This window comes from Melanerpes formicivorus, unplaced genomic scaffold, assembly GCF_026170545.1.
Source record: "Melanerpes formicivorus ecotype bairdi unplaced genomic scaffold, bMelFor1.0.p_v2 SCAF_39, whole genome shotgun sequence".
NCBI classification, from domain to species: Eukaryota; Metazoa; Chordata; class Aves; order Piciformes; family Picidae; genus Melanerpes; species Melanerpes formicivorus.
Window position 1 is genome coordinate 850,875 of NW_027142391.1, and position 25,286 is coordinate 876,160.

Consider the following 25,286-nt stretch of genomic DNA (forward strand, 5'->3'; position numbering starts at 1 on the left):
GCGGCGGGAGCGCGCATGCGCTGGGGGCGGTGCGGGCATGCGCGGCGTTGCCAGGAGACCGGCGGCGGGGCCGCGCGCAGCCAGCGGGGCTCCCGGCGCGGCCGCTGCCCCTTCCCCTCCTGCCCTCCGCTCCCCCTCCCCACGGCCGCTTCAGCCTCCCCGCCCGCCGCCAGCCCCCCGCCTCGGGCGGCTCTGCCCCGGCCCGCGGCTCCTGCTGCCCGCTGGCTGCTGCGGCCCCGGCCCCGGCCTGCAGCCGCTGCGAGCGGGGCCGGGACCGGGCGGGGGGGAGCAGAGCTCCCCCCGGGACAGCACCGCGGCAGCCTCGGCGCTGCTGCCCGCCGTGGGCTCCCTGCCCTCTGCCAGCCTGGGTGAGTGTCGCTGCGCGAAGAGGCTCGGCTCGGCCCCGGGCTGTACTGCTCGGCTCGGCTCAGCCCCGGGCTGTACTGCTCGGCTCGGCCCCGGGCTGTACTGCTCGGCTCGGCCCCGGGCTGTACTGCTCTGCTCGGCCCCGGGCTGTACTGCTCGGCTCGGCTCGGCCCCGGGCTGTAGTGCTCGGCTCGGCCCCGGGCTGTAGTGCTCGGCTCAGCCCCGGGCTGTAGTGCTCGGCTCGGCCCCGGGCTGTACTGCTCGGCTCGGCTCAGCCCCGGGCTGTACTGCTCGGCTCGGCCCCGGGCTGTACTGCTCGGCTCGGCTCAGCCCCGGGCTGTACTGCTCGGCTCGGCCCCGGGCTGTACTGCTCGGCTCGGCTCAGCCCCGGGCTGTACTGCTCGGCTCGGCCCCGGGCTGTACTGCTCGGCTCAGCCCCGGGCTGTACTGCTCGGCTCAGCCGGCCCCAGGCTGTGTTGCTCGGCCGGCCCCGGGCTGTAGGCTGCTCCCCGCTCGGGTGCTGACTCCTGCGGGGGACGCTCCGCTCGCTCCTGGAGGCTGTCAGAAGTCTTCTCTTTAAGCCTTGTCTTAAGCAGGTTTAACGGCGTTCTTGGCAAGCTAAGCCCTCACCTCGCAGAGGATGTGGCCCTGGGCGACCTGATGCGGTGTGAGGAGTCCCTGCCCGTGGCAGGGGCTTGGGGCTGGAGGATCCTTGAGGCCCCTTCCAGCCCTGGCAGTTCTATGACTGCGGTTCCCAGGACTGGCAGAAGGCTCAGCCCGGCAGTCTGTTGCGGCTCAGCCGGACAGTGTGCTGCGGCTCAGCCCGGCAGTCTGTTCTGGCTCAGCCGGCAGTCTGTTGTGGCTCAGCCGGCAGTCTGTTCTGGCTCAGCCGGCAGTCTGTTGCGGCTCAGCCGGGCAGTCTGTTCTGGCTCAGCCGGCAGTCTGTTGCGGCTCAGCCGGGCAGTCTGTTGTGGCTCAGCCGGCAGTCTGTTGCGGCTCAGCCCGGCAGTCTGTTGTGGCTCAGCCGGCAGTCTGTTGCGGCTCAGCCTGGCAGTCTGTTGTGGCTCAGCCGGCAGTCTGTTGTGGCTCAGCCGGCAGTCTGTTCTGGCTCAGCCGGCAGTCTGTTCTGGCTCAGCCGGGCAGTCTGTTCTGGCTCAGCCGGCAGTCTGTTGCGGCTCAGCCGGCAGTCTGTTCTGGCTCAGCCGGGCAGTCTGTTCTGGCTCAGCCGGCAGTCTGTTGCGGCTCAGCCGGCAGTCTGTTCTGGCTCAGCCGGCAGTCTGTTGTGGCTCAGCCGGCAGTCTGTTCTGGCTCAGCCGGCAGTCTGTTGCGGCTCAGCCCGGCAGTCTGTTGTGGCTCAGCCGGCAGTCTGTTCTGGCTCAGCCGGGCAGTCTGTTCTGGCTCAGCCCGGCAGTCTGTTGCGGCTCGGCCCGGCAGTCTGTTGTGGCTCAGCCTGGCAGTCTGTTCTGGCTCAGCCTGGCAGTCTGTTCTGGCTCAGCCGGGCAGTCTGTTCTGGCTCAGCCCGGCAGTGTGCCGCGGCTCGGCCCGGCAGTCTGTTGCGGCTCAGCCCGGCAGTCTGTTGCGGCTCAGCCCGGCAGTCTGTTGTGGCTCAGCCTGGCAGTGTGCCGCGGCTCGGCTCGGCAGTCTGCTGTGCTCCGTGGTGCCAGTGTTAACGGAAGGAACTTCAGCCAGGCTGGATGGGGCCTTGCGCAGCCTGGGCTGGCAGGGGCTGCCCCTGCCCGTGGGAGGAGGCTTGGGACTGGATGATCCTTGAGGCTCCAGGGAATGGCAGCTCCCTTCCAACTCAGTTCTGTGGTTGGTCTTCACCACCTGGGGACGCAGTGGGCCACAAGACTTCCTTCAGTCCTCCTTGGTTGTCCTCCTAGGGGTCAGCTCAAGCTTGGAAGGCTGTTGCTCTGCCCAGCTGCCTCCTGCAGGATGCCACACAAGATTGGCTTCATAGTTGTTAGCTCCTCAGGACATGAGGATGGCTTCAGTGCCAAGGAGCTGATGGTTCATGCACCAACAGTCAACGGATGGCGGTCACCCAGGTACTGCCCTGCCCCTGGGGGGCTGGGAGGGGGTGGGAGATGTGCCACGAGGAGCCTGCAGCATCCCAGACCCAACTGGGTGTAAACAGAGTTGTTTTAATCCCATGGAGTCCTCATCCTGGGGGAAGAACCACCTGGGTTATCACCTGAGGGGGGGAAAGGGGAGGAAAGGAGCTGGGGTCCTACAGCCAACACCTAAAGGGGACAGGGATGGGCAGGAGGAGCTGGGGTCCTGCAGGCAGCACCTGAAGGGGACAGGGATGGGCAGAAGGAGCTGGGGTCCTGCAGGCAGCACCTGAAGGGGACAAGGATGGGCGGAAGGAGCTGAGGTCCTACAGCCATCACCTAAAGGGGACAGGGATGGGCAGAAGGAGCTGGGGTCCTGCAGGCATTGCCTAAAGGGGACAAGGATGGGCAGAAGGAGCTGGGGTCCTGCAGGCAGCACCTAAAGGGGACAGGGATGGGCAGGAGGAGCTGGGGTCCTGCAGGCAGCACCTGAAGGGGACAGGGATGGGCAGGAGGAGCTGGGGTCCTGCAGGCAGCACCTGAAGGGGACAGGGATGGGCAGAAGGAGCTGGGGTCCTGCAGGCATTGCCTAAAGGGGACAAGGATGGGCAGAAGGAGCTGGGGTCCTGCAGGCAGCACCTGAAGGGGACAGGGATGGGCAGAAGGAGCTGGGGTCCTGCAGGCAGCACCTGAAGGGGACAGGGATGGGCAGAAGGAGCTGGGGTCCTGCAGGCAGCACCTAAAGGGTACAGGGATGGGCAGAAGGAGCTCTTTGCCTTCTTTGCAGCCTTGGAGCCTGCAGCTGCCTTGGCTCAGTGCTGGGATCCTGGCTCAGTGGGAGGCACTTCAGCTTCTGGGAGCAGCCAAAGTGTTTCTGCTCTTTGGTTTCCCCCTGTCAGGCTGAGTTAGACTGCAGCACCTGAGGGCAGCTGGGGCTGGGGGTGAATGCCCTCTGCAGGCTGGCTGAGGCCTGTGTGTGCTTGCAGGCTGTGCCAGTACCCCCAGGAGATCGTCCTGCAGCTGGCAGAGCGCTGCCGGATCCGCAAGCTGCAGCTGCTGGCTCACCAGTACATGATCTCCAGCAGAGTCGAGTTCTACATCAGTGAGAGCCTGCCTGAGTGCTTTGCTCCCTACCAGGCAGAGAGGTTTCACAGGCTGGGGTGAGTCCAGGAGCCCTGCATGGTTTCCCTGCCTGAGTCAGAAGGGCCTTGGCTCTGCTCTGTGCACCGCTGCCAGCAGCGAAGGCTCTGAGCCTGCCCACGGCTGCAGCGGAGCTGAAGGTGCTCCTGGAGCCCTCAGCACCCAGCTCTGGAGCCCTCAGCACCCAGCTCTGGAGCCCTCAGCACCCAGCTCTGGAGCCCTCAGCACCCAGCTCTGGAGCCCTCAGCACCCAGCTCTGGAGCCCTCAGCACAGCAAGGGCATGGGGCCAGAGCAGGGCTGGGAACACGAGCAGGGGGCTGCTGGGGGGACAGGCTGAGGGAGCTGGGGGCGTTCGGCCTGGGGAAGGGAAGGCTCTGGGCAGAGCTGGGAGCAGCCTCCCAGGGGGCTGCAGGAGGGCTGCAGAGGGACTGCTCCCAAAGGCCTGCAGGGACAGGAGCAGGGGCAAGGGTTTGAGATGAGAGCAGAGCAGGCTGAGGTTGGGTGTGAGCCCCAGGAGGCTGCTGGAGCACTGCAGCAGGCTGCCCAGGGAGGGGGTTTCAGTCCTGGGGGAGAGTTGCACCCAGGCTGAGGAGCAGAGGCAGGGCTGGCTCTGTCCCTCCCCTCACTCCCTGCATGCCCCCCAGCTATGTGCCCCTCTCAGACAACCAGAAGACTGCCTTCGAGGCACGGGAGCTGAAGTCTGTCTACGTGGATGCCGTTGGCCAGTACCTGAAGCTGATCTTCCACAAGAACTATGTCAACAAACACAACCTCTATGGCCAGGTGAGCCAGGAGGCCCTGCCTGGGGGGCTGCAGGCTGCTCCAGCAGCACAGCACAGGCACAGGGCCCTGCTGGGGGAGCTGGCTGCAAGCTCCTGGGGCTGGGGTTGGTTTGTTGCTTTCTGAGGGCCTTAAAGTGGCCAAGGGCCTGCAGGGTCCCCCAGAGCCTCTCACTGGTGTTGCACTGCAGGCAAAGGGCTGCCCCTGGCAGCAGCTTGGTGCTCCCTACACCTACTGGCAGCCTCTGGGAGCTGCTGTGGAGGTGGTGAGCAGCCAGGCTGCTGCAGAGAGAGCCAGAGTCAGCCTCAGTGCTGCAGTGACTCCCCTCACTTGCACCCCAGGGCAGAAGTGGCTGCCCAGGGAGCTCTGCATCTGCTGCTCTGCTTTTACTGCAGCCTGGTGTCCCTCTAGCACCTGGGGCTGTGCTGCCCCCTCCCTGGAGAGCACAGAGCCTGTGAGTCTTGGTGCAGTTTGCTGTGGCCAGGCACTGACCTCCTGCACTCACCTTTCCTCTCCCTCCCTCCCAGGTTGCTCTTGTGGCTGTGAACATCATTGGTGAGCCAGCAGACTGCAGCCATGGCAGCAACCACCCTGTGAGTGCACAGCACCCCTGGCTCTGCTGCTTCCTGCTGCCCCTCTGCTGGGGCAGAGCTGCCCTGGGCAGTGGTTTTGGGATCTGCTCTCCTGAGGCAAGAGAGCTCTCAAACCCTGAGCTGATGCCTGGCTACCCCAAATCCAACATCATCAGTTGGGGTGGTGCCATCTGCAGCCTCCCCAGGGCTCCACTGTGCTCCAGCCCTGCCCTGCCTGCAGCTCTCCCTGCCTCCTGCCCTCCCTGCCTGCAGCTCTCCCTGCCTGCAGCCCTGCCCTGCCCTGCCTGCAGCTCTCCCCGCAGCCCTGCCCCCCGCAGCCCTGCCCCCCGCAGCCCTGCCCCCCGCAGCCCTGCCCTCCCTGCAGCCCTGCCCTCCCTGCAGCCCTGCCCTCCCTGCAGCCCTGCTCCCTGCAGCCCTGCCCCCTGCAGCCCTGCCCCCTGCAGCCCTGCCCCCTGCAGCCCTGCCCCCCGCAGCCCTGCCCTGCCTGCAGCCCTGCCCTGCCTGCAGCCCTGCCCTGCCCTGCCTGCAGCCCTGCCCTGCCTGCAGCCCTGCCCTGCCCTGCCTGCAGCCCTGCCCTGCCCCCCTGCAGCCCTGCTCCCTGCCCCCCGCAGCCCTGCCCTGCCTGCAGCCCTGCCCCCCGCAGCCCTGCCCTGCCTGCAGCCCTGCCCTGCCCCCCGCAGCCCTGCCCCCCGCAGCCCTGCCCCCCGCAGCGGGCTGGCAGGAGAGGCCCTGTGGGGCCCCAGCCCCATGCAGGCTGTGCACACTCAGTTGCTGTCTCTGCTGTGGCACAGCCTTGCAGGGAGAAGCTGGTGGAGCAGTACCTGGGCAGCAGAGCAGAGGACCCTGCCCTGGACGGCTCCTACCTGGGGTGAGGCTGGGGGGCGCCGCAGCTCCCTGCCCCCCGGGGTCCTGCCGGCGCGCAGGGTGGGCGGGCGGCCGCGCAGCCGGGCTGGAAGCCGCTCTGCTTCCTCTGGCCCCCCCAGGAAGTGTGACTCCATCTCCCCCCTGGACGACCTGGCCTTCGACATGTACCAGGACCCCGAGGTGGCGCGGCTGATCCGCCGGCTGGAGGGGCGCAAGCGCGAGGCCGTGCGCCGCGAGCGCTTCCACCGCGCCCAGCAGCTCAAGCAGGCCATGGCCGACCTCCAGAAGGTGCTGCCCGGCCTCCTGCCCCCCCAGCCGCCGTGGGCCCGCAGGGCACCCCCTCTGCGGCGGGCACGGCGCCCAGGGGGCTTCCCCAGCACTCCTTTGGGGAGCAAAGAGCTCCTTCCAGGAGGCAGGGAGCAGAAGCTCTGCTGCTGAGCGCTGGGGCCAGGAGGGGTCGAGGGGAGCAGGGGGGGAGGGGAGGGGAAGGGAAGGGGAGGGGAAGGGAAGGGGGGGGAAGGGGAAAGGGAAGGGAAATGGGAAAGGAGAAGGAAAGGGAAGGGAAATGGGAAAGGAGAAGGGAAGGGAAGGGGAAGGGAAGGGAAAAGAGAAAAGGGAAGGGAAGGGGAAGGGAAGGGGAAGGGAAGGGAGAAGGAAGGGGAAGGGAAGGGAGAAGGAAGGGGAAGGGAAGGGAGAAGGAAGGGGAAGGGAAGGGAGAAGGAAGGGGAAGGGAAGGGAGAAGGAAGGGGAAGGGAAGGGAGAAGGAAGGGGAAGGGAAGGGAGAAGGAAGGGGAAGGGAAGGGAGAAGGAAGGGGAAGGGAAGGGAGAAGGAAGGGGAAGGGAAGGGAGAAGGAAGGGGAAGGGAAGGGAGAAGGAAGGGGAAGGGAAGGGAGAAGGAAGGGGAAGGGAAGGGAGAAGGAAGGGGAAGGGAAGGGAGAAGGAAGGGGAAGGGAAGGGGGGAGCCAGCTGCCCCCTGTGTGAGGCAGAGGCTCTCAGGGCAGGTTTAGGCTGGGCCTGGGCAGGGATTCCTCTGCTGGCCCTGGAGGAGGCTGCCCAGGGCACTGCTGCCAGCACTCAGCACAGGCTGCTGTGGTCTGATGGCCTCAGGGGAGTTGGGCAGGGGGCTGGGCCGGGTCCTGAGGGGTCTCTGCAGCCCGGGGGGTGGCTGGGGGTGGCTGGGGGGCTGCAGCTGCGCCCTGCACAGGTGGGGGAGCGGCTGGGGCGCTACGAGGTGGAGAAGCGCCGCGCCGTGGAGAGGGAGGACTACGAGCTGGCCCAGAGCAAGAAGCAGCAGATGGAGGCCTACCGCCTGCAGGTGTACCAGCAGCTGCAGCTGCACCCCCTGCTGCATGCAGAGCTGCAGCTGCCCCCCCTGCCGCATGCAGAGCTGCAGCTGCCCCCCCTGCCGCATGCAGAGCTGCAGGTGGGTGCTGCCCTCCTGCCCCCCAGCACCGCACAGCCCCAGGGCTGCCCCGCGCAGAGTCACCGTGCCCCGGCCCGGCAGGGAGCTGTGGGGCTCGCCCTGCCCTGCCCTGCCCCACAGCCCTGCTCAGAGCCCTGCCCCACAGCCCTGCTCAGAGCCCTGCCCCACAGCCCTGCTCTGCCCAGAACTCTGCCCCACAGCCCTGCTCAGAGCCCTGCCCCACAGCCCTGCTCTGAGCTCACCCAGCCCTGCCCCAGCCCTGCCCCACCCCAGCCCGGCCCTGCCCCACCCCTGCCTTTCAACCCCTTCCTTCCTCAGGATGACGAAGCTGAGCTGCCCCTGGAGCCTGAGATGTGCCCTGGCAGCCCCCAGCGCCCCCCGGCTGCCCCCTGCCCCCCTGCTGAGCCCGGGGAGCAGCCCAGGGAGCAGCCCAGGGAGCAGCACAAGGAGCAGCCAGGGGAGCAGCCCAGGGCAGCAGAGCCTCTGCTGGAGGAGCAGCCAGCTGCCCTCCCTGCTGCTCAGCCCCTTCCCCATCCATCCCCTGCTGCTCCTGGGGCTCAGCCCCCAGCCCCCAGGGCAGAGGTGAGTGCAGGGCAGGGGCTGCTGGGCCTGGCCTCCAGCACAGGGCCTGGGGGCTGGGCTCAGGGCTCAGGGGGATCTGGTGCTGAGCAGAGCTCCTCCTGGCACTGCCATTGCTCTTCCTTGCCCCTGCAGTACTGGGGGGCAGGGGAGGACTGTCCTGGCTGGCAGCAGCTGGATGGGCAGAGGCAGGCAGGGGCTGGCTCCTGGGGGGCACAGGCAGGGGATGGCTCCTGGGGCACAGGCAGGGGCTGGCTCCTGGGGGCACAGGCAGGGGATGGCTCCTGGGGGCACAGGCAGGGGATGGCTCCTGGGGGCACAGGCAGGGGATGGCTCCTGGGGGCACAGCAGGGGATGGCTCCTGGGGGCACTGGCAGGGGATGGCTCCTGGGGGGCACAGCAGGGGCTGGCTCCTGGGGGGCAGGCAGGGGCTGGCTCCTGGGGGGCAGCAGGGGCTGGTTCCTGGGGGCACAGCAGGGGCTGGCTCCTGGGGGGCAGGCAGGGGCTGGCTCCTGGGGGCACAGTGGGAGCTGCACCCCCTGCCCCAGGGCTGGCTCAGCAGAGCTGCTGCAGGGCAGCAGGCTGGGGGGGACACTGCAGGGGGGGCAGCTGGGCTGTGCTGGCAGGGGGAGGCCTTTGGGGTGCTGGGAGGAGAGGAAGGGCAGCAGGGCTCTGCCCAGCTTGAGCTTGGGGTTTGCTGCTGCAGCTGTGGGGCAGGCTGGGTGCTGGGCAGGCTGGGTGGGTGCTGGGCAGGCTGGGTGGGTGCTGGTCAGGCTGGGTGGGTGTTGGGCAGGCTGGGTGCTGGTCAGGCTGGGTGGGTGCTGGGCAGGCTGGGTGGGTGCTGGGCAGGCTGGGTGGGTGCTGGGCTGGCTGGGTGCTGGGCAGGCTGGGTGGGTGCTGGTCAGGCTGGGTGGGTGCTGGGCAGGCAGGCTGGGTGCTGGGCAGGCTGGGTGCTGGGCAGGCTGGGTGGGTGCTGGGCAGGCTGGGTGCTGGGCTGGCTGGGTGGGTGCTGGGGCTGGATTGGTGCTGGTCAGGCAGGCTGGGTGCTGGGCAGGCTGGGTGCTGGGCAGGCTGGGTGCTGGGCAGGCTGGATTGGTGCTGGGCAGGCTGGGTGCTGGTCAGGCTGGATTGGTGCTGGGCAGGCAGGCTGGGTGCTGGGCAGGCTGGGTGCTGGGCAGGCTGGATTGGTGCTGGTCAGGCAGGCTGGGTGCTGGTCAGGCTGGGTGCTGGTCAGGCTGGATTGGTGCTGGGCAGGCAGGCTGGGTGCTGGGCAGGCTGGGTGCTGGTCAGGCTGGATTGGTGCTGGTCAGGCAGGCTGGGTGGGTGCTGGGCAGGCTGGATTGGTGCTGGTCAGGCTGGGTGGGTGCTGGGCAGGCTGGGTGCTGGGCAGGCTGGATTGGTGCTGGTCAGGCAGGCTGGGTGCTGGGGCTGGGTGGGTGCTGGGGCTGGGTGGGTGCTGGGCAGGCAGGCTGGGTGCTGGGGCAGGATGGATTGGTGCTGGTCAGGCAGGCTGGGTGGGTGCTGGGCAGGCTGGGTGCTGGGCAGGCTGGGTGCTGGGCAGGCTGGATTGGTGCTGGGCAGTCTGGGTGCTGGGCAGGCTGGATTGGTGCTGGGCAGGCAGGCTGGGTGGGTGCTGAGGCTCTCCCTGAGCAGGGTTTGCCTTTCAGCAGTTGATCAGAGCAGGCCTCGTGCCCTGCTGGCTCAGCAGCAGCAGAGGCTCTCCCCTGGGGCTCTGCAGAGGCTCTCCCCAGGCACTGCCTCCACCTCCCCCCAGAGCTCCTGGGGGAGCTCCAGCAGCTGCCCTGGGGGCAGGAGAGGCTGCAGCCAGCGAGGGAGGGAGCAGCTTCCCCCCTGGACAGCCAAAGCTCTCTGCCCTGCCAGGCTGAGCTGCTGCCCTACGATGAGAGACCCCTGCCAGCCCTCTGCAAGCAGCCCCAGGCCCAGCTGGAGCCAGAGAGGGCTGAGGAGGCTCCCAGGGCCCCCCCAGCAAGAGGCATCCCAGAACCACTCAGTGAGAAGGCTCTGAGGGAGGCCAGCCTCGCCGTGGAGGTGTTCGGGGAGGCTTTGGTAAGGGCAGCAGCTCGGGGGCTGGGGCTGGGGGGCAGAGCTCTGCCAGCTCTGGGGCTGGGGGGGCAAAGGCTCTGCCAGCTCAGGGGCTGGGGGCTGGGGGGGCAAAGGCTCTGCCAGCTCAGGGCCAGCAGAGGGTTTCCCTTCCCCCTGGGGCTCTGGGGCTGGTCTCCATCTCTGGTGCTGTAGCTTCTGGGGGTGGTCACTTGGTGAGATGCTGAGCAGGCAGTGTGTGGTGGGGGCCTCAGGGGGCTGCCCCTGCCAGGGGAAGGGGCTGGGAGGGAGAGGAACCTTTGGTGTGCCCTTGTGCCCAGCCCTGGGCTGCTCCCTGGGGCTCAGCTGCTGCTCCCTGGGGCTCAGCTGCTGCTCCCTGGGGCTCAGCTGCTGCTCTCTGGGGCTCAGCTGCTGCTGCTCTCTGGGGGCTCAGCTGCTGCTGCTCCCTGGGGCTCAGCTGCTGCTGCTCCCTGGGGCTCAGCTGCTGCCCTGGGGCTCAGCTGCTGCCCTGGGGCTCAGCTGCTGCCCTGGGGCTCAGCTGCTGCTGCTCTCTGGGGCTCAGCTGCTGCTGCTCTCTGGGGCTCAGCTGCTGCTCCCTGGGGCTCAGCTGCTGCTCCCTGGGGCTCAGCTGCTGCCCTGGGGCTCAGCTGCTGCTCTCTGGGGCTCAGCTGCTGCTCTCTGGGGCTCAGCTGCTGCTGCCCTGGGGCTCAGCTGCTGCTGTGGGGCTCAGCTGCTGCTCTCTGGGGCTCAGCTGCTGCTCCCTGGGGCTCAGCTGCTGCTGCCCTGGGGCTCAGCTGCTGCTCCCTGGGGCTCAGCTGCTGCTCCCTGGGGCTCAGCTGCTGCTCTCTGGGGCTCAGCTGCTGCCCTGGGGCTCAGCTGCTGCCCTGGGGCTCAGCTGCTGCTCCCTGGGGCTCAGCTGCTGCTCCCTGGGGCTCAGCTGCTGCTCCCTGGGGCTCAGCTGCTGCTCTCTGGGGCTGTCCCTGTGCTGCTGCAGGCTCAGCCCCTGGGGGGCGCTGTGCCTGTGCTCAGGTTGCAGGAGCCTACTCCAGGGCCTGGAGCTGCAGGGAGGAGGCTCTGCTGGCTGTGCACAGGAGGCTGCTGGAGGTGCCCCAGGGCACTGCCAGGGAGGAGCTGAGGAGCATGCTGAGGGCTGCCAGCTTCCTGGCCAGGAGAGCCAGCAGGGACTTGGTGCCCTCGGTGAGTGCACCCCCAGGGGGCTGGGGGGCAGCAGCCAGGGCAGGGCTCACAGCAGCACAGCCAGGGGGGTTGGAAGCCCTCCAGAGGAGACCCCCAGCCCCTCTGGCAGCCTGCTGCAGGGCTCAGCACCCTCACAGTGAGCAGCTTGCCCCTTGTGTTCCCCTGGGAGCTGCTCTGCCCCAGCCTGTGCCTCTGGCCCCTGGGCACCACTGGGGAGGGCTGCAGGGACCCCAGCCCCACCTGGGCCCCGGGCAGGCTGCTGTCTGTGTCCCAGCCTCAGCCAGGGGCCGGGATGGATGCTCCCCAGAGGTCCCTGCAGCCCTGCTGGGGGCTGGGGCTCGCTGCTGCTGTGCTGCAGGGCTGGGGGAGAGCTCTGCCAGCCCCGGCTGGGAGCAGGGCCCTGGGCAGCCTTGCCGTTGTCCCCCAGGTTTTCCAGGCCTCCCTGAAGCTGCTGAAGATGCTCCTCACCCAGTACATCCCCAGGCACAAGCTGGGGAAGGGGGAGACTGCTCAGTGTGTGGAGGGGGCCCTGCCCGCCCTGCTCTCCCGCACCGGGGACTCCTCGGCCCGCCTGCGCCTGCTGGCCGCTGCCTTCATCCGGGTTGGTGCTGCCCGGGGGGGCACAGCCCCTTCCCCACCCACCCCCAGCAGCCCTGCAGCCCCTGACTGCCTGTGCCCTGCAGGAGATGGCCCTGTGTGCCGAGGTGCAGCCCCTGCAGCTGGTGCCAGCCCAGCTGCTGCAGCCCCTGCGGCCTCACTGCCCTCCCCAGCTGGCCCTCAGCCAGCTGCAGCTGGTGGAGACCCTGCTGGGGCAGCTGGGCACCGAGGGCTCAGGATTCACCCTCAGCGCTGTCATGAAGGTAGGAGCCTGAGGGGGCAGCTGTGCAGCTCCTTCTGGGGCTCAGCTGGCTTGGGGGTGCTGGGGAAGCCTCTGGGGAGGGGAGAGGGAAATGGGGGGGGAGAGTCACTGGGTCAGAGAGTGTCTGTGTGGAGATGGTGAGGAGGGGAGCAGAGGCTGGAGCCTCCCTGGAGCCTTGGGGGCAGGCTGGGAGGGCTGGGGCTGCTCAGCCAGGGGAGGAGAAGGCTCCAGGGAGAGCTCAGAGCAGCTTCCAGTAGCTGCAGGGCTCCAGGAGGGCTGGAGAGGGACTCTGGGCAAGGGCTGGGGGTGGCAGGGTGAGAGGCAGGGCTTTGGGACTGGAGCAGGGGGAATTTAGGCTGGACACCAGGAGGAGGCTCTGCCCAGGCAGGGGGTGAGACCCTGGCACAGGCTGCCCAGGGCTGAGGCTTCATCCCTGCAGGCTCAGCCTGGCTGTGCCCCAGGGCAGCCTGCTCTGGCTGGTGTCCCCGGGGGGCTGGGGCCAGGTGCCCTCTGAGGCTCCCTCCCAGCCCCCTGCAGCCTGCCCCCTGCCCCTGCAGGGAAGCTCCTGGCCCGGGAGCCCCTGCAGAGGCTGTGGGAGGCTAACTGCTGTGTCCAGTTTGCCACAGGAGCTGCGGAGCACAGGGCCCAGGCGGTGCGGGAGGCGGCGCTGAGGATCATCCTGGCTCTGTACAGCAGGCACAGAGCTGCTGTGGTGCAGCTCCTGCCCCCAGCCCAGGCAGGCACCCCCAGGAGCCTGCTCTACAGGAGCCTCTGGGAGGGCTTCTCCAGGATGGATGGCTCTGAAGCTGAGCTCAGGGTAGGCAGGGGCAGGGCACAGGCAGGGGCAGGGCACAGGCTGCCCCCCAGGGAGCCCTGCTGCAGGCTGGCACGGGGCAGGGGGCTGAGCTGCCCTTGGAGCAGCACAGAGGGCCTGAGGGGAGGGAGGTGGCACTGCCCCAGCCAGCAGGGTGCTGCCCTGTGCCCGTGCTGCTGAGCCCTGCAGTGCCTCCTCTCTGTGTGACTGGGGTGGGGGTTGACAGGCACAGAGAAAGGCAGCAACAGAAGAGGCAGAGAGGCAGAAGAAGGAAGAGATCAAAGCTCTGCAAGGTCAGCTGGCAGCTCTGAAGGAGATCCAAGCAGAAGTTCAAGCTGGAAAGGTTTGACTGGGAACTTTGCACCCTTTGGCTTCGATCAGGAGGAGCACTGGGGGCTCACCAGAGCCATGCAGACCCCATGCCACACCTCCTGCCTGCAGGCAGAGCAGAGGGACTGGCAGGGCCCCCAGGAGCAGGCTGTGCTGCAGGCAGGGCCCCAGGAGCAGGCAGGGCCCCCAGGAGCAGGCTGTGCTGCAGGCAGGGCCCCCAGGAGCAGGCAGGGCCCCCAGGAGCAGGCTGTGCTGCAGGCAGGGCCCCAGGAGCAGGCTGTGCTCACAGCTCTTCAGTTTGGTCCCTGACCCTTGGGAGGATTCTCAGGAAGCCTTCCCAGGGGACTGCTGCCTGAGAGCTCTGCAGCAGCAGCACTGCAGTGCATTGGCTCTGCCTGGAAGCTTGGAGCTGCAGAGAGGATTCAGAGCCTCCTCTCTCCCTGGCCAGCATCACACTCGTTGAGCAGACCTCTGACCTCCCTCTCCTCTTGCTTTTTCCCCCCAGGAGCCAGGATTTGATTTGCAGAAGCCAGAGGAGCAAGGTAGGTAGCTCCAGGCAGCACTGAGCAGTGCAGAGGGCTCTCAGGGTGCCTGGGGCTCAGTGCTTGCTCTTCACAGGGCACCAGGCCAGCCCCCAGCCTGCAGCAGAGGTGCCAGAGGAGCCCTCCTCTGCTGCCAGTTACCTGGACAAGTGAGTAGCTGAGCACTTCCTCCTCACCTCACAGCATCCCAGCAGAGCTAAGCCAACACCTGCAGCCCTGAGACAAGGGAGAGCCAAGCCAGCCCCTCAGAGCTGGGGCTAGCAGCAGGCAGCTGGATGGATTTGCCCTGCAGCAGGCAGGGCAGGGAAGGAGCAGCAGCAAGGTGCAGCTCTCCCCCAGGGCAGTTTCCAGCAGCACAAAGTTTCCTCACTCCTTTCCCTCTCTTGCCTGTGGCTTTTTGCCCCCAGCTTGTGCATCTTCTGTGGTGAGAGGGATGAGTCCTTCACGGAGGAGGGGCTGGACCTGCACTACTGGAAGCACTGCCCCATGCTGATCAGATGTGAGCACTGCAAGCAGGTCAGGCACGGACCCGGAGCAGCAGCTGCTGCTCTGCCGGGCTCGGGCTGCTCTGCCGGGCCCGGGCTGCTCTGCCGGGCTCGGGGCTGCTCTGCCGGGCCCGGGCTGCTCTGCCGGGCTCGGGGCTGCTCTGCCGGGCTCGGGGCTGCTCTGCCGGGCTCGGGGCTGCTCTGCTCGGCTCGGGGCTGCTCTGCCGGGCTCGGGGCTGCTCTGCTCGGCTCGGGGCTGCTCTGCCGGGCTCGGGGCTGCTCTGCCGGGCTCGGGGCTGCTCTGTTAGGCTCGGGGCTGCTCTGCCGGGCTCGGGGCTGCTCTGCCGGGCTCGGGCTGCTCTGCTCGGCTCGGGGCTGCTCTGCCGGGCTCGGGCTGCTCTGCTCGGCTCGGGGCTGCTCTGCCGGGCTCGGGGCTGCTCTGCTCGGCTCGGGGCTGCTCTGCCGGGCTCGGGGCTGCTCTGCCGGGCTCGGGGCTGCTCTGCCGGGCTCGGGGCTGCTCTGCCGGGCTCGGGCTGCTCTGCTCGGCTCGGGCTGCTCTGCCGGGCTCGGGGCTGCTCTGCCGGGCTCGGGGCTGCTCCGCCGGGCTCGGGGCTGCTCTGCCGGGCTCGGGGCTGCTCTGCCGGGCTCGGGGCTGCTCTGTTAGGCTCGGGGCTGCTCTGCCGGGCTCGGGGCTGCTCTGCCGGGCTCGGGGCTGCTCTGCCGGGCTCAGGCTGCTCTGCCGGGCTCGGGGCTGCTCTGCCGGGCTCGGGGCTGCTCTGCCGGGCTCGGGGGCTGCTCGGCTCGGCTCGGCTCGGGCTGCTCTGCCGGGCTCGGGGCTGCTCTGAGACATGGAGCACTGAGGCAGGGGAAGTCCAAACACAGCTCCCTCAGCTTGAGGAGGGCAGATTGGGCCTGGGGAGGAGGAAGAAGCTCTTGGTGGTGAGGGTGGGGAGGCACTGGAACTGCCCAGGGAGGCTGTGGCTGTCCCCTGCCTGGGGGTGTTCAGGGCCAGGCTGGGTGAGGCCCTCAGCAGCCTGGGCTGGGGGGAGGGGTCCCTGCCCAGGGCAGGGGGCTGGAGCTGGCTGAGCTTGAAGCTCCCTCCCAGCCCAGCCCACTCCATGAGTCTGAGCTGTGTGGGCTTGGGCAGGGACCCTGCCGAGGGCAGCCCTGGCTCAGGCACTGCACTGAAGTGTCCTCTGCCCTGGCTGCTGCTGGAGCAGAGCCCCTCAGCAGGCTTGGCACTGCTCTGCTGCCTGGGCTGAGCCTCTGAGGTGCTGCCTGTGTTGCAGGTGGTGGAGATTGCAGGCCTGACAGAGCACCTGCTGGCTGACTGCGAGCACAGGGAGAGCTTCCAGCGCTGCCCCCGCTGCGGGGAGGCCCTGCCCAGGGAGCAGCTGCCCAGGCACCGCCGGAGCAGGGCCTGCGCCTGTGAGTGCCTGCTGGGGACAGGCAGGGACCAGAGCCTGCAGGGACAGGCAGGGACAGGCAGGGACAGGCAGGGACCAGAGCCGGCAGGGACCAGAGCCTGCAGGGACCCAGAGCCTGCAGCGACCCAGAGGCTGCAGGGACAGGCAGGGACCAGAGGCTGCAGGGCTCTGTCTCTGGAAGGCAGCACACCCCTGGCTAGGTGGGGGTCAGGAGTCTGCTGTGGCTTCCCAGGGAGCAGCTCCCCAGGCACCCACCAGAGCAGGGCCTGCGCCTGTGAGTGCCGGCTGCAGGGACCCAGAGGCTGCAGGGACCCAGAGGCTGCAGGGACCCAGAGGCTGCAGGGACAGGCAGGGCCCAGAGGCTGCAGGGCCCAGAGGCTGCAGGGCTCTGTCTCTGGAAGGCAGCACACCCCTGGCTAGGTGGGGGTCAGGAGTCTGCTGTGGCTCCCCAGGGAGCCCTAGCCCTGAGCTCCCCAGCCCCTGGCAGCCTTCCCTTCCCTGTGGGCAGGAGGAGGGAGGCAGCAGAAAGCCTCTGGGGGTCAAGCTCCTTGGGGTCTAGGTGGGTGAGGGTGAGGCTGCTGTGGCAGCTGATGAGGAGAGGGCAGAGCTGGCCTGGCCAGGGCCTGGGTTTTCTCCTCTCTTGTGGCCTTGCCTTTTCCCCTCTCACCTTCCTCCTCTCCTCACTCCAGCTGCCAAACCAGAGGCTGTGGCCAACCACTGCCCACTGTGCCACGACAACTTTGCCCCAGGAGAGGAGGTAAGGCTCTGCCCCCAGGCTGCCCCCAGGCTGCCTTTGTGTCCTCTCCCAGACAACAACTGCCCTGGGCTGCTGCTGGGCTCTCTGATGGCTTCTCCCCCTGCTGCAGGCCTGGAGGTCTCACCTGCTGGGCAGGGATGGCTGCAGGATGAACAAGCGCAGGCTGGCCCCGATGAACAAAACTCTGCTGCTGCAGCCTGGTGAGAGAACTCTGTTGTCTTCCTGTCCAAGAGAGCTCTGTCATCCCCAGGCTGCCTCTCCAGCCCTTACCCAGGCTGCTCCCTGCCCTGGTGGCCCCTGGCTGAGAGTTCTGGTGCTCCTGCAGCCCCCAGCACAGGCAGGCAGCAGGCTCTCCACAGGCACAGTTGCTGATTTAACCAATTCAGGGCTTTTTTGTGTGCCCTGCCTGAGCAGGGGCAGAGCAAGCAGCAGGTAACCTTCTGGAAAGCTCCCTGCTGCTGACACACAGCACAGAGCCTGACCCAGCTTTTGGTGCCCAGCCAGGGGATGCTGATCTGCTGCTGATTAGGAGCTGGAGTGAATTGTTAGTGCTGTGTGCTGCTTTCCCTTGCAGTGCAGAGCCAGCAGCCTGGCAGAGCTTGTGACTCTGCAGCTTCTCCCCCAGCAGAGAGAAAGTGGTGCTGGTGTCAGGTGCTTGGGTTTGCAGCAGCCCCCTGCAGCTGTGAGGCACAGGCAGAAGGGGACCTGGAGGCAGAATGAGGTCATGGAAGGGCTCAGGTTGGAAGGGACCTCAGAGCTCCTCTCCTCCAACCTCCCCTCCATGGGCAGGGACAGCTCTCAGCTAGGCTCAGCTGCTCAAGGCCTCACCCAGCCTGGCCCTGAGCACCCCCAGGCAGGAGGCAGCCACAGCCTCCCTGTGCCAGAGCCTCAGCTCCTGCTGAAGAACTTCTTCCTCAGCTCCACTCTGACCCTGCTCTGCCTCAGCTTCCAAACCCTTCCCCCTGGCTCCAGACCCCCTCATGGGAAGTCTCTCTGCAGGCTGCCCTCAGGCTCTGGGATCCATTGCTCAGGCTTTGTGTCTCCAGGATCAGCATGGGAGGCAGAGCAGGGCCTGTGCTGATGAGCTGCGTTTCCTCCTCACAGGCAGAGCAGCTGGGAGGAAGCCTGCTGCTGCAGGGCCAAAGGCTCAGCCTCCCCCTCTGGCAAGCAAGATCCCAGCCCCAAGAGGGAGCCCAAATAAAAGCACTGCCAAAACCTACTCACAGCAGTGACAGGAGAAGTACTTTAGTCTGGAAGCTGCTTTGGGCACCCCCTAGAAGCCTTTCTGCTTGGCTGTGTGGGCAGCACTGCCCAGGCTGCTGCCCTCTGCGTTAGCAGTGCCCAGGCTGCTGCCCTGTGCTGGCTGTGGGCAGCACTGCCCAGGCTGCTGCCCTCTGCGTTAGCAGTGCCCAGGCTGCTGCCCTGTGCTGGCTGTGGGCAGCACTGCCCAGGCTGCTGCCCTCTGCGTTAGCAGTGCCCAGGCTGCTGCCCTGTGCTGGCTGTGGGCAGCACTGCCCAGGCTGCTGCCCTCTGTGTTAGCAGTGCCCAGGCTGCTGCCCTGTGCTGGCTGTGGGCAGCACTGCCCAGGCTGCTGCCCTCTGTGTTAGCAGTGCCCAGGCTCCTGCCCTCTGTGCTGTTAGGAATGAGCTCTGGAACAGGCCCCAGAGTGCTCCCAGGCCCCAGGAGTTGGCACCACAGGAAGAAGCTGCAGGGCTGGCCCTGGCCAGGGGGAGCTCAGGCTGGAGCAGTGACCCAGAGTGGCACCAAGTGCCTTGTGAGCCCTCTTGAGCTGCACCCCCAGAGTCCCCTTTGGGCTGCAGTGGTGCTGTGAGTGGCTGCAGCTCCTGCAACCATCCAAGCCCTGCTTTAGCAGCTGCCCCAGGAAGGAAGTGAAGGCCAAGCTCCTGTTGGGGCCCTGCAAAACCTGAGCTAATAAATGTAGGCTGTGCTGGGTGTTGTGCTGCTGCAGTGTGCTCTGTCTGCCCCCTCTGCCCCCAGCTCTGCACTGCTCCTGGTCCCCCAGCTGCCACCTCCCCCCCCTGAGCAGCTGCCAGGAGCAGGGCAGCAGGGCTGGAGCTGTGTGCATGGAGCAGCACTCAGCATTCCTGCTGTGGCTCTCCAGGGTGGAACTGCTTGGTCCCAGGGCTGTGTCCACCACAGCTGCAGGACCCAGAGCCTGCTCAAGAAGCTTTGGGGCTGGCAGCAGCTGAGAAGGGAGGAGAGGGAGAAGCGTGGGGGCTGCAGAAGGCTCTCTGCCTGCAGCAGCAGCAGGACTGGCAGTGCTGGAGCCGCCCTGGGCTGCTCCCTGATTTCTGCTGGGGCAAAAGGAAGCCTGGGGTGAAGCCCACAGTGAGCTCTGCTCCTGTCCCAGGGCACCTGGAGCACGGCCTCGGGGAGCAGAGCTGCCGAGGGAGCACAGTTGGAGAGCAGAGCTCCAGGCTGTGGTGGTGAGAGGAGGAGCAGGCTCTGGGCCCTGCCTCCTGGGCTCTCTCTGACCTCTGTCTCCGTGGTCAGCTGAGTTGTCTTCATCCATTCAGCTGGAGAGCAGCCAGAGGCTCAGCCTGTGGGATTCAGCCCAGCTGCAGGGGCCAGGGGCAGTTCTGCTGCCCCAGGACAGCAAGTGGTAGAGGTTTTGTGGTTCCAAGCCTGGGATGAGCAGAGAAGGTGCTGAGCCCTCAGGGCTTTGGCCATGCTCAGGGGCAGAAGTCTCTCCTGTGCTCCGCCTGAGTTCCTCTGAGGACAATAGGCTTGTCTGGCAGCTGGGGAAGGGCTCTCTGCACCCTCGGGTGGCAGAAAGGGGCAGGGGGGTTGGAACCAGCTGACCCTGAAGCTGCCTCCCCGCTGGACCCATGCTGTGATCCCACAGGTGCGGGGCAGGCGCTGGGCGGTGCGGGGCTGGCCGGGGCGGTGCGGGCAGGCGCTGGGCGGTGCGGGGCTGGCCGGGGCGGTGCGGGGCAGGCGCGGGGCGGTGCGGGCAGGCGCTGGGCGGTGCGGGGCAGGCGCGGGGCGGTGCGGGGCTGGCCGGGGCGGTGCGGGGCTGGCCGGGGTGGTGCGGGCAGGCGCTGGGCGGTGCGGGGCTGGCCGGGGCGGTGCGGGCAGGCGCTGGGCGGTGCGGGGCTGGCCGGGGCGGTGCGGGGCAGGCGCTGGGCGGTGCGGGGCTGGCCGGGGCGGTGCGGGACAGGCGCGGGGCGGTGCGGGGCTGGCCGGGGCGGTGCGGGCAGGCGCTGGGCGGTGCGGGGCAGGCGCAGCCGAGCTCTCCCCGCCCGGCCCGGGGCGGCGCTTCGGCGGAGCCATGGCGGCGGCAGCCTGGCCGGAGCTGGAGGCGGCGGCGCGGGAGCGGCGCAGGGAGCTGGCGCTGCCGGGGCCGGCGGTGGCCGAGCGGGTGGCGGCGGGCGGCGGGCGGCTGCCGGCGGCGCTGCTGGCGCTGCCGCTGCTGCAGTCGCTGGAGCTGAGCGGCTGCCCGGCGCTGCGGGAGCTGGGCCCGGGGCTGGCGGCGGCGCTGCCCGCCCTGCACACGCTGGTGCTCAGCCGCAACGCGCTGGGCCCCGCCGGGCTGGCCGCGGGGCTGGGCGGGCGGCTGCCGGCGCTCCGCATCCTCGACCTGTCCGGGAACGGCCTGGAGGCGCTGCCCGCCGCGCTCGGCGGAGCGGAGGAGCCGGCCCCGGCCGCGGCCCCCGCAGCCTTCCCGCAGCTCCGCAGCCTCAACCTCAGCGGCAACCGCCTGCGGCAGCTGGGCCCGGGGCTGGCCGGCGCCGCGCCGCAGCTGCAGGCGCTGCTGCTCAACGGCAACCGGCTGCGAGCGCTGCCCGGCGGCCTGCTGCCCCCCGCAGCCGCCGGCCCCTTCCCGCTGCTCAGCCGCCTGGAGGCTGCCGACAACGAGGTGCAGGAGCTGGGCGCAGACATCGCCGCTCTGCCGGCGCTCAAGGTAGGAGCTGGCCCCGGAGCCTCCCTGTCCCCGGTCCCGGACGGCACCCTGGGTCCCCCCTGCCAGCACCCTGGGTCCCCCCTGCCAGCACCCTGGGTCCCTCCTGCCAGCACCCTGGGTCCCTCCTGCCAGCATCCTGGGTCCCCCCTGCCAGCACCCTGGGTCCCTCCTGCCGGCACCCTGGCTCCCCCTTGCCAGCACCCTGGGTCCCTCCTGCCAGCACCCTGGGTCCCCCCTGCCGGCACCCTGGGGCCCCAGTGCCACTTCGGGTCCCTGCCCACCACCCTGGGGCTCCAGCGCCACTTTAGGTCCCTGCCTCCACCTCGGGTCCCTGCCGCTGGCTCTGGTCCCCACCGGCACCGCTGACCACCCCCTTGCTGTCTCCTCCAGAGCCTGGATGTGGCCAACAACCAGCTGCAGGAGCTGCCTGCTGCCCTGGCCGACTGCCCCCGGCTGAAGGAGGCCAACTTCAGGGGCAACCAGCTGAGGGACAAGCGGCTGGAGAAGATGGTCAACGGCTGCCAGACCAAGGCCATCCTGGAGTACCTGCGGGCGGGGGGCAGGGGGAAGGGGAAGGGAGACAGCTCCAGAGAGGAGGCCAGGAAGAAGAAGAGGGAGAAGCAGCAGAAGAAGGACGGCGGAGATGGGGAGCAGGACGAGGTGGAGGAGGCCAGCAAGCTGCTGGTGAAGGTCCTGCACGTCTCTGAGAACCCAGCCCCGCTGGTGGTCACAGCCAGCCCGGCCGTCAGGGACGTCAGAGCCTTCATCGTCTGCTGTGTGCTGCGGGGAGTCAGCCTCCGGCCTGGCAACGCCCTGAGGAGGTTCCTGTCCCTGCAGGTAACTCCTGAGCTGGGCTGGGGCCCCGGGGGGACGCTGAGCACACGCAGCTGCGCTGCCCCAGCAGCTCCTCAGCGCTGTGGAACCTGCTGAGGATGCGGCAAAAGTGCCCTGGCTTGGCTCCAGGCGCCCTGAGCTGTGCCAGAGCTGTCACCCACCAGAGCTCCCAGCACAGGCTCCCCCCTGGCACGCTGCTCAGCTCTCTGGTGGGTGCCAGCTGCTTCCTGAGCACCTTTCTGCTGTCAGACTCTTTGTGCCCCGGCTGAGAAAGGCCATCAGCTGTGCTCCCCCTCCTTTGGGTGGCAATTGAGAGGGAATCCCTGTGCAGGGGAGGGGAGGGCTGCTCACAGTGCTGCAGGCAGTAGACCAGAGCAGAACCTGAGCCCTGGGAGTAGTGGCCCAGGGTGGCCTTGGCAGGTGCTGATGGAGTCTTTGTATTTCAGACCAAGCTGCATGAAGACATCTGCGAGAAGCGGACAGCAGCCACCATTGCCACCCACGACCTGCAGCTGGTCAAAGCTCCTCTGACCTACGACGTGCAGCCTCCTGACCAGCTGAAGGTAGGGCTCCAGGAGCCCTTGGCTCTTCCTTTGGGGAGCTGAAGGGAGGGCTCCAGGAGCCCCTTGCCTCTTCCTTTCCTGGGGAGCTGAAGGGAGGGCTCCAGGAGCCCCTTGCCTCTTCCTTTCCTGGGGAGCTGAAGGGAGGGCTCCAGGAGCCCCTTGGCTCTTCCTTTGGGGAGCTGAAGGGAGGGCTCCAGGAGCCCTTGCCTCTTCCTGTGTCCTCTGGCACTGTGTAGAATGCAAAGACCTTTCCCCTGCCCTGTAGTTCCTGAAAGCTCATTCCAGGAACTTTAGCCTGGAAGCCTTCCTGACTTCCTCCCTGCCCTGCTGTAACAAAAGCTGCTTCAAGGAGCCTCCCAGAGCTGCCTGCTGTGGCTGCAGCAGTGCCTCTCTCCCAGGCCGTGCAGCAGGGGCTGTGCTGCTCAGCAGTGAGAGGGAATGGACTGGGTGAGGACAGCTGTGCACAGCTGGGCTGGAGGCTGAGCCTGCTGCTCAGGTGGCTGCAGCTCACACAAGGTGTAAGCTCGGTGTGGTCCCAGCAGTGAAGCAGGAAGGGTGTCCCCCCCCCCCTGGAGCAGGGCTGTCCCCCCTGGAGCAGGGCTGTCCCCCCTGGAGCAGGGGTGTCCCCCTCCTTGGAGCAGGGGTGTCCCCCCCCCCCGGAGCAGGGCTGTCCTCCCCCTTGGAGCAGGGCTGTCCCCCCCCTTGGAGCAGGGCTGTCCCCGCCCTGGAGCAGTGCTGTCCTCCCCCCTGGAGCAGGGCTGTCCCCCCGCTGGAGCAGGGCTGTCCTCCCCCCTGGAGCAGGGGTGTCCCCCTCCTTGGAGCAGGGCTGTCCCCCCTGCCCTGGAGCAGGGCTGTCCCCACCCTGGAGCAGGGGTGTCCTTCCCCCCCCGGAGCAGGGCTGTCCCCCCCGGAGCAGGGCTGTCCCCCCTGGAGCAGAGGTGTCCCCCCCCCTTGGAGCAGGGCTGTCCCCCCTGGAGCAGGGCTGTACCCACCCTGGAGCAGGGGTGTCCTCCCCCCCTGGAGCAGGGCTGTCCAGCTGTGGTCCCTCCTGCAGCCCTGTGTCTGTCCCCTGCTGTGTGCAGATCACCCCCCTGGGGCGGAAGGAGGTCAAGGCAAAGGATCTTCTCCGGCAGCTGCAGCTGGAAGCAGAGGAGCAGAGGAAGCAGAGGAAGCGTCAGAACGTCTCTGGGCTGCACAGGTCTCTGCCTCAGCTCTGCTGTGCTGCCTGGGCTCTGGGTCCCTCAGCTGCAGGCACTGTGCCTGGCTGTGCTTGGAGGCTGTGCTGGGTAGGTCAGCAGCTCGCTGATGGCTTTGGTGCCCTCTCAGTTGCTCACTGGCTGCTTCTCTGTTGCTCCTGGCAGGTATCTGCAGCTGCTGGATGGCAAAGACAACTACCCCTGCCTGCTGGATGCTGAGGGTGCTGTCATCTCCTTCCCACCAATAACCAACAGTGAGAAAACCAAGGTCAGGGCCTGGGTGCTCAGCATTAGGCAGAGCTCAGCAGGGAGAGGCCTGGAGCTGCTGGGCACAGTGCTGTGGGACCTGTGCTTGTGTTCCACAGGGAAGCCTTCCAAGCCTGGCTCTGCTCTGCTGCAGTCAGACAGAGATGGGTCCTGGAGCTGGCTTCTTGCCTCTGCCAGGCCCTGCCAGGCTGTGGCAAAGGCTGCAGAGCTCTGGGGAAGGGCCAGGCCCTGGTTTGTGACTCCTCAGTGCTCTGCCCCTGGTGGCTCTGGATGCAGGCTGGGAGGGGTGCTGGGTGGGCTCTGGTTCCTCATTGGCTTTCCCTTACAGATCAGAAAGGAAACCAGGGACCTGTTCCTGGAAGTGACAAGTGACACCAGCTTGCAGATCTGCAAGGATGTGATGGACCTCCTCATCCTGGTGAGTCGGAGCAGGATCCTGCCTGTGCTTGGGCTGCTTGGCACTCCCAGCTCATGGGAAGGGCAGGGGCAGATTTGTGCTGTGCCACTGCCCCCAGCTCTGCTGTCCCCAGCAGAAGGAGGACACAGAGCTGTTGGAGAGAGCCCAGAGGAGGCCACAAAGGTGACCCAAGGGCTGGAGAGCTTCAGTTGTGAGGATAGGCTGAGGGAGCTGTGGGTGTTCAGCCTGGAGAAGGCTCTGGGGAGACCTTGGGGCCATTCAGGCTGCTCTCTAATGAAACCTTTCTTGCTGAGGGGCAAGCAGAGCACAGCCTGGCTTAAAGGTCTTGGAAGGGGAATGTGTTTTTAATTGCCCTGCTGGTGTGACCTTTGGGGCCCCAGTGAAGGCCAAGGGGCCTGGGCAGGTCCCAGCCCAGTTTGACCTGGTGGTGATCCTGGGGCAGGTTGCTTCGAGTCAGTCCTCTGACAGAGCCTAAATTCTCTGGGTTTAACACAAACCCAAGTGGCTCCCCTGGGGAGCACAGCTGGGGGTGCAGCAGGAGCCCTTTTGGCTTCCTGAGAGATCCAAGCCCCTGAGGAGTGGTTCCAGGCAGTGGTGCTGCAGAGCCACACCTGGGGGGCAGCCTGGGGAACTCAGGTTGGTTTCTCTCTTTTGACAGAAAATTGCAGAGCTGAACAGATCTACCCTGGAGAGCAAGGAGGACTCAGGCTCAGAGGACGACTCTGAGGCCCTTCAGGGGCCAGGGAGTTTGGGCAGCCAGGCAGAGAGCCTTCCCCTGGTGGTGGAGCAGGTCCGGGTGGTGGACAGGGATGGGAACCTGAAGGTGCTTTACCCTTCCAAGTCTGACCTGGCCTCGGCCCCCTCCCTGCTGACTGTGCTGCGCTAGCAGCAGCCCCCTGCCCTCTGCCCTGCCCTCTGCCCTCTGCTCTGGGGGCCCTGGCAGCAGAAGTGCAGCAGGGGCCATGCTGCAGGCCAAGCTCCTTCACCTGGGCCCTGCAGCCGCTGTGGGAGCTGAGCTGCTGGCAGGACTGGAGGGGCAGTTGTGCAGCGCTGGGCTCTGTGCTCAGGCACAGACACAGCTCCTGGGTGGGGGTGGAGCTGGCTGCAGGGCTTTGTGCCTCCTGCTGTGCTTCAGAGCCATTCTCCATCCTGCTGGAGGTGCTGGCTGTGGTGACCTTGTTGTGTGCCTGGTGGAGCACAGCATGCATTGTTGCTTCTCAAGCTCAGCTCCCTCCTGAGGGCTGCTGCTGCCTTACCCCAACACCACCAGAGCCCTGCTCAGAGTGACCCTCCTGGAGCTTTATGGTGATGAGTGCTGGGAGCACCTTCCCTGACACACAGGAGTGTGAGTGGCTCTGATCTTTGCAGTCTGTGGGTGACTTTTGCATCCATGCCTGGCTGAACAGAAACCTCTCCATCAGCTGAGGTGGTTCCCCTGGGCACTGCCTGGGTGAGCACAGAGCTCTCCATCAGCTGAGGTGGTTCCCCTGGGCACTGCCTGGGTGAGCACAGAGCTCTCCATCAGCTGAGGTGACCTGGAGATGGACTTTTGGCAGTGGGAAGTGCTGTAAAGCTCAAGCTGGACTTGCAGATCCTGTCTCACATCCATCCTCCTGTCGGGGCCTGGGCAGTGAATGGACAATAAAGCAGCTCTGGAGGCCACAGGTCACTTGCTTGGGCATTGGTGACTGCTGTAGCTCTACCAACCTGCCAGGGCAGCCCTGGCATGCTGCAGAGCAGTGGGAACTGCAGTTTGCAGGCGCTGGTAGCAGCCCTTGGTAGTGCCTCAGGCTTCCCTGTGAAGCTCTGCA

General features: G+C 67.5%; 2 protein-coding genes across 7 annotated transcripts; both read left to right on the forward strand.

The window, feature by feature from the left end:
• Positions 1-71: 71 nt before the first annotated feature.
• On the forward strand, positions 72-18,228 carry CEP104 (centrosomal protein 104). 6 transcript variants are annotated; one of them, XM_068158165.1, is made up of 22 exons: positions 72-368; positions 2,250-2,414; positions 3,407-3,580; positions 4,206-4,344; positions 4,869-4,934; positions 5,726-5,802; positions 5,918-6,086; positions 7,003-7,221; positions 7,540-7,803; positions 9,682-9,867; positions 10,891-11,058; positions 11,486-11,659; positions 11,742-11,918; positions 12,534-12,734; positions 12,958-13,074; positions 13,567-13,603; positions 13,680-13,752; positions 14,011-14,119; positions 15,378-15,516; positions 16,205-16,272; positions 16,382-16,472; positions 17,377-18,228. In XM_068158165.1, exons 2-22 carry the CDS (start codon positions 2,302-2,304, stop codon positions 17,502-17,504), a joined length of 2,889 nt encoding a protein of 962 aa, XP_068014266.1. In that variant the 5' UTR covers positions 72-368; positions 2,250-2,301; the 3' UTR covers positions 17,505-18,228. The 6 variants fall into 6 exon arrangements, 5 of the variants coding, with proteins under 5 accessions (XP_068014266.1, XP_068014268.1, XP_068014265.1 ...); XR_010989719.1 differs by lacking the exon at positions 72-368 and having other exon boundaries at positions 1,753-2,414; positions 17,377-17,587; positions 17,618-18,228; XM_068158164.1 differs by lacking the exon at positions 72-368 and having other exon boundaries at positions 1,753-2,414.
• A 1,334-nt stretch (positions 18,229-19,562) lies between these two features.
• LRRC47 (leucine rich repeat containing 47) lies at positions 19,563-25,139 on the forward strand. Its single transcript, XM_068158169.1, has 7 exons — positions 19,563-20,197; positions 20,588-21,034; positions 21,478-21,594; positions 22,677-22,792; positions 22,956-23,058; positions 23,386-23,475; positions 24,134-25,139. The coding sequence occupies exons 1-7, from the start codon at positions 19,565-19,567 to the stop codon at positions 24,359-24,361; spliced, it is 1,734 nt and encodes a 577-aa protein (XP_068014270.1). The 5' UTR covers positions 19,563-19,564; the 3' UTR covers positions 24,362-25,139.
• The last annotated feature ends 147 nt before the right edge of the window (positions 25,140-25,286 follow it).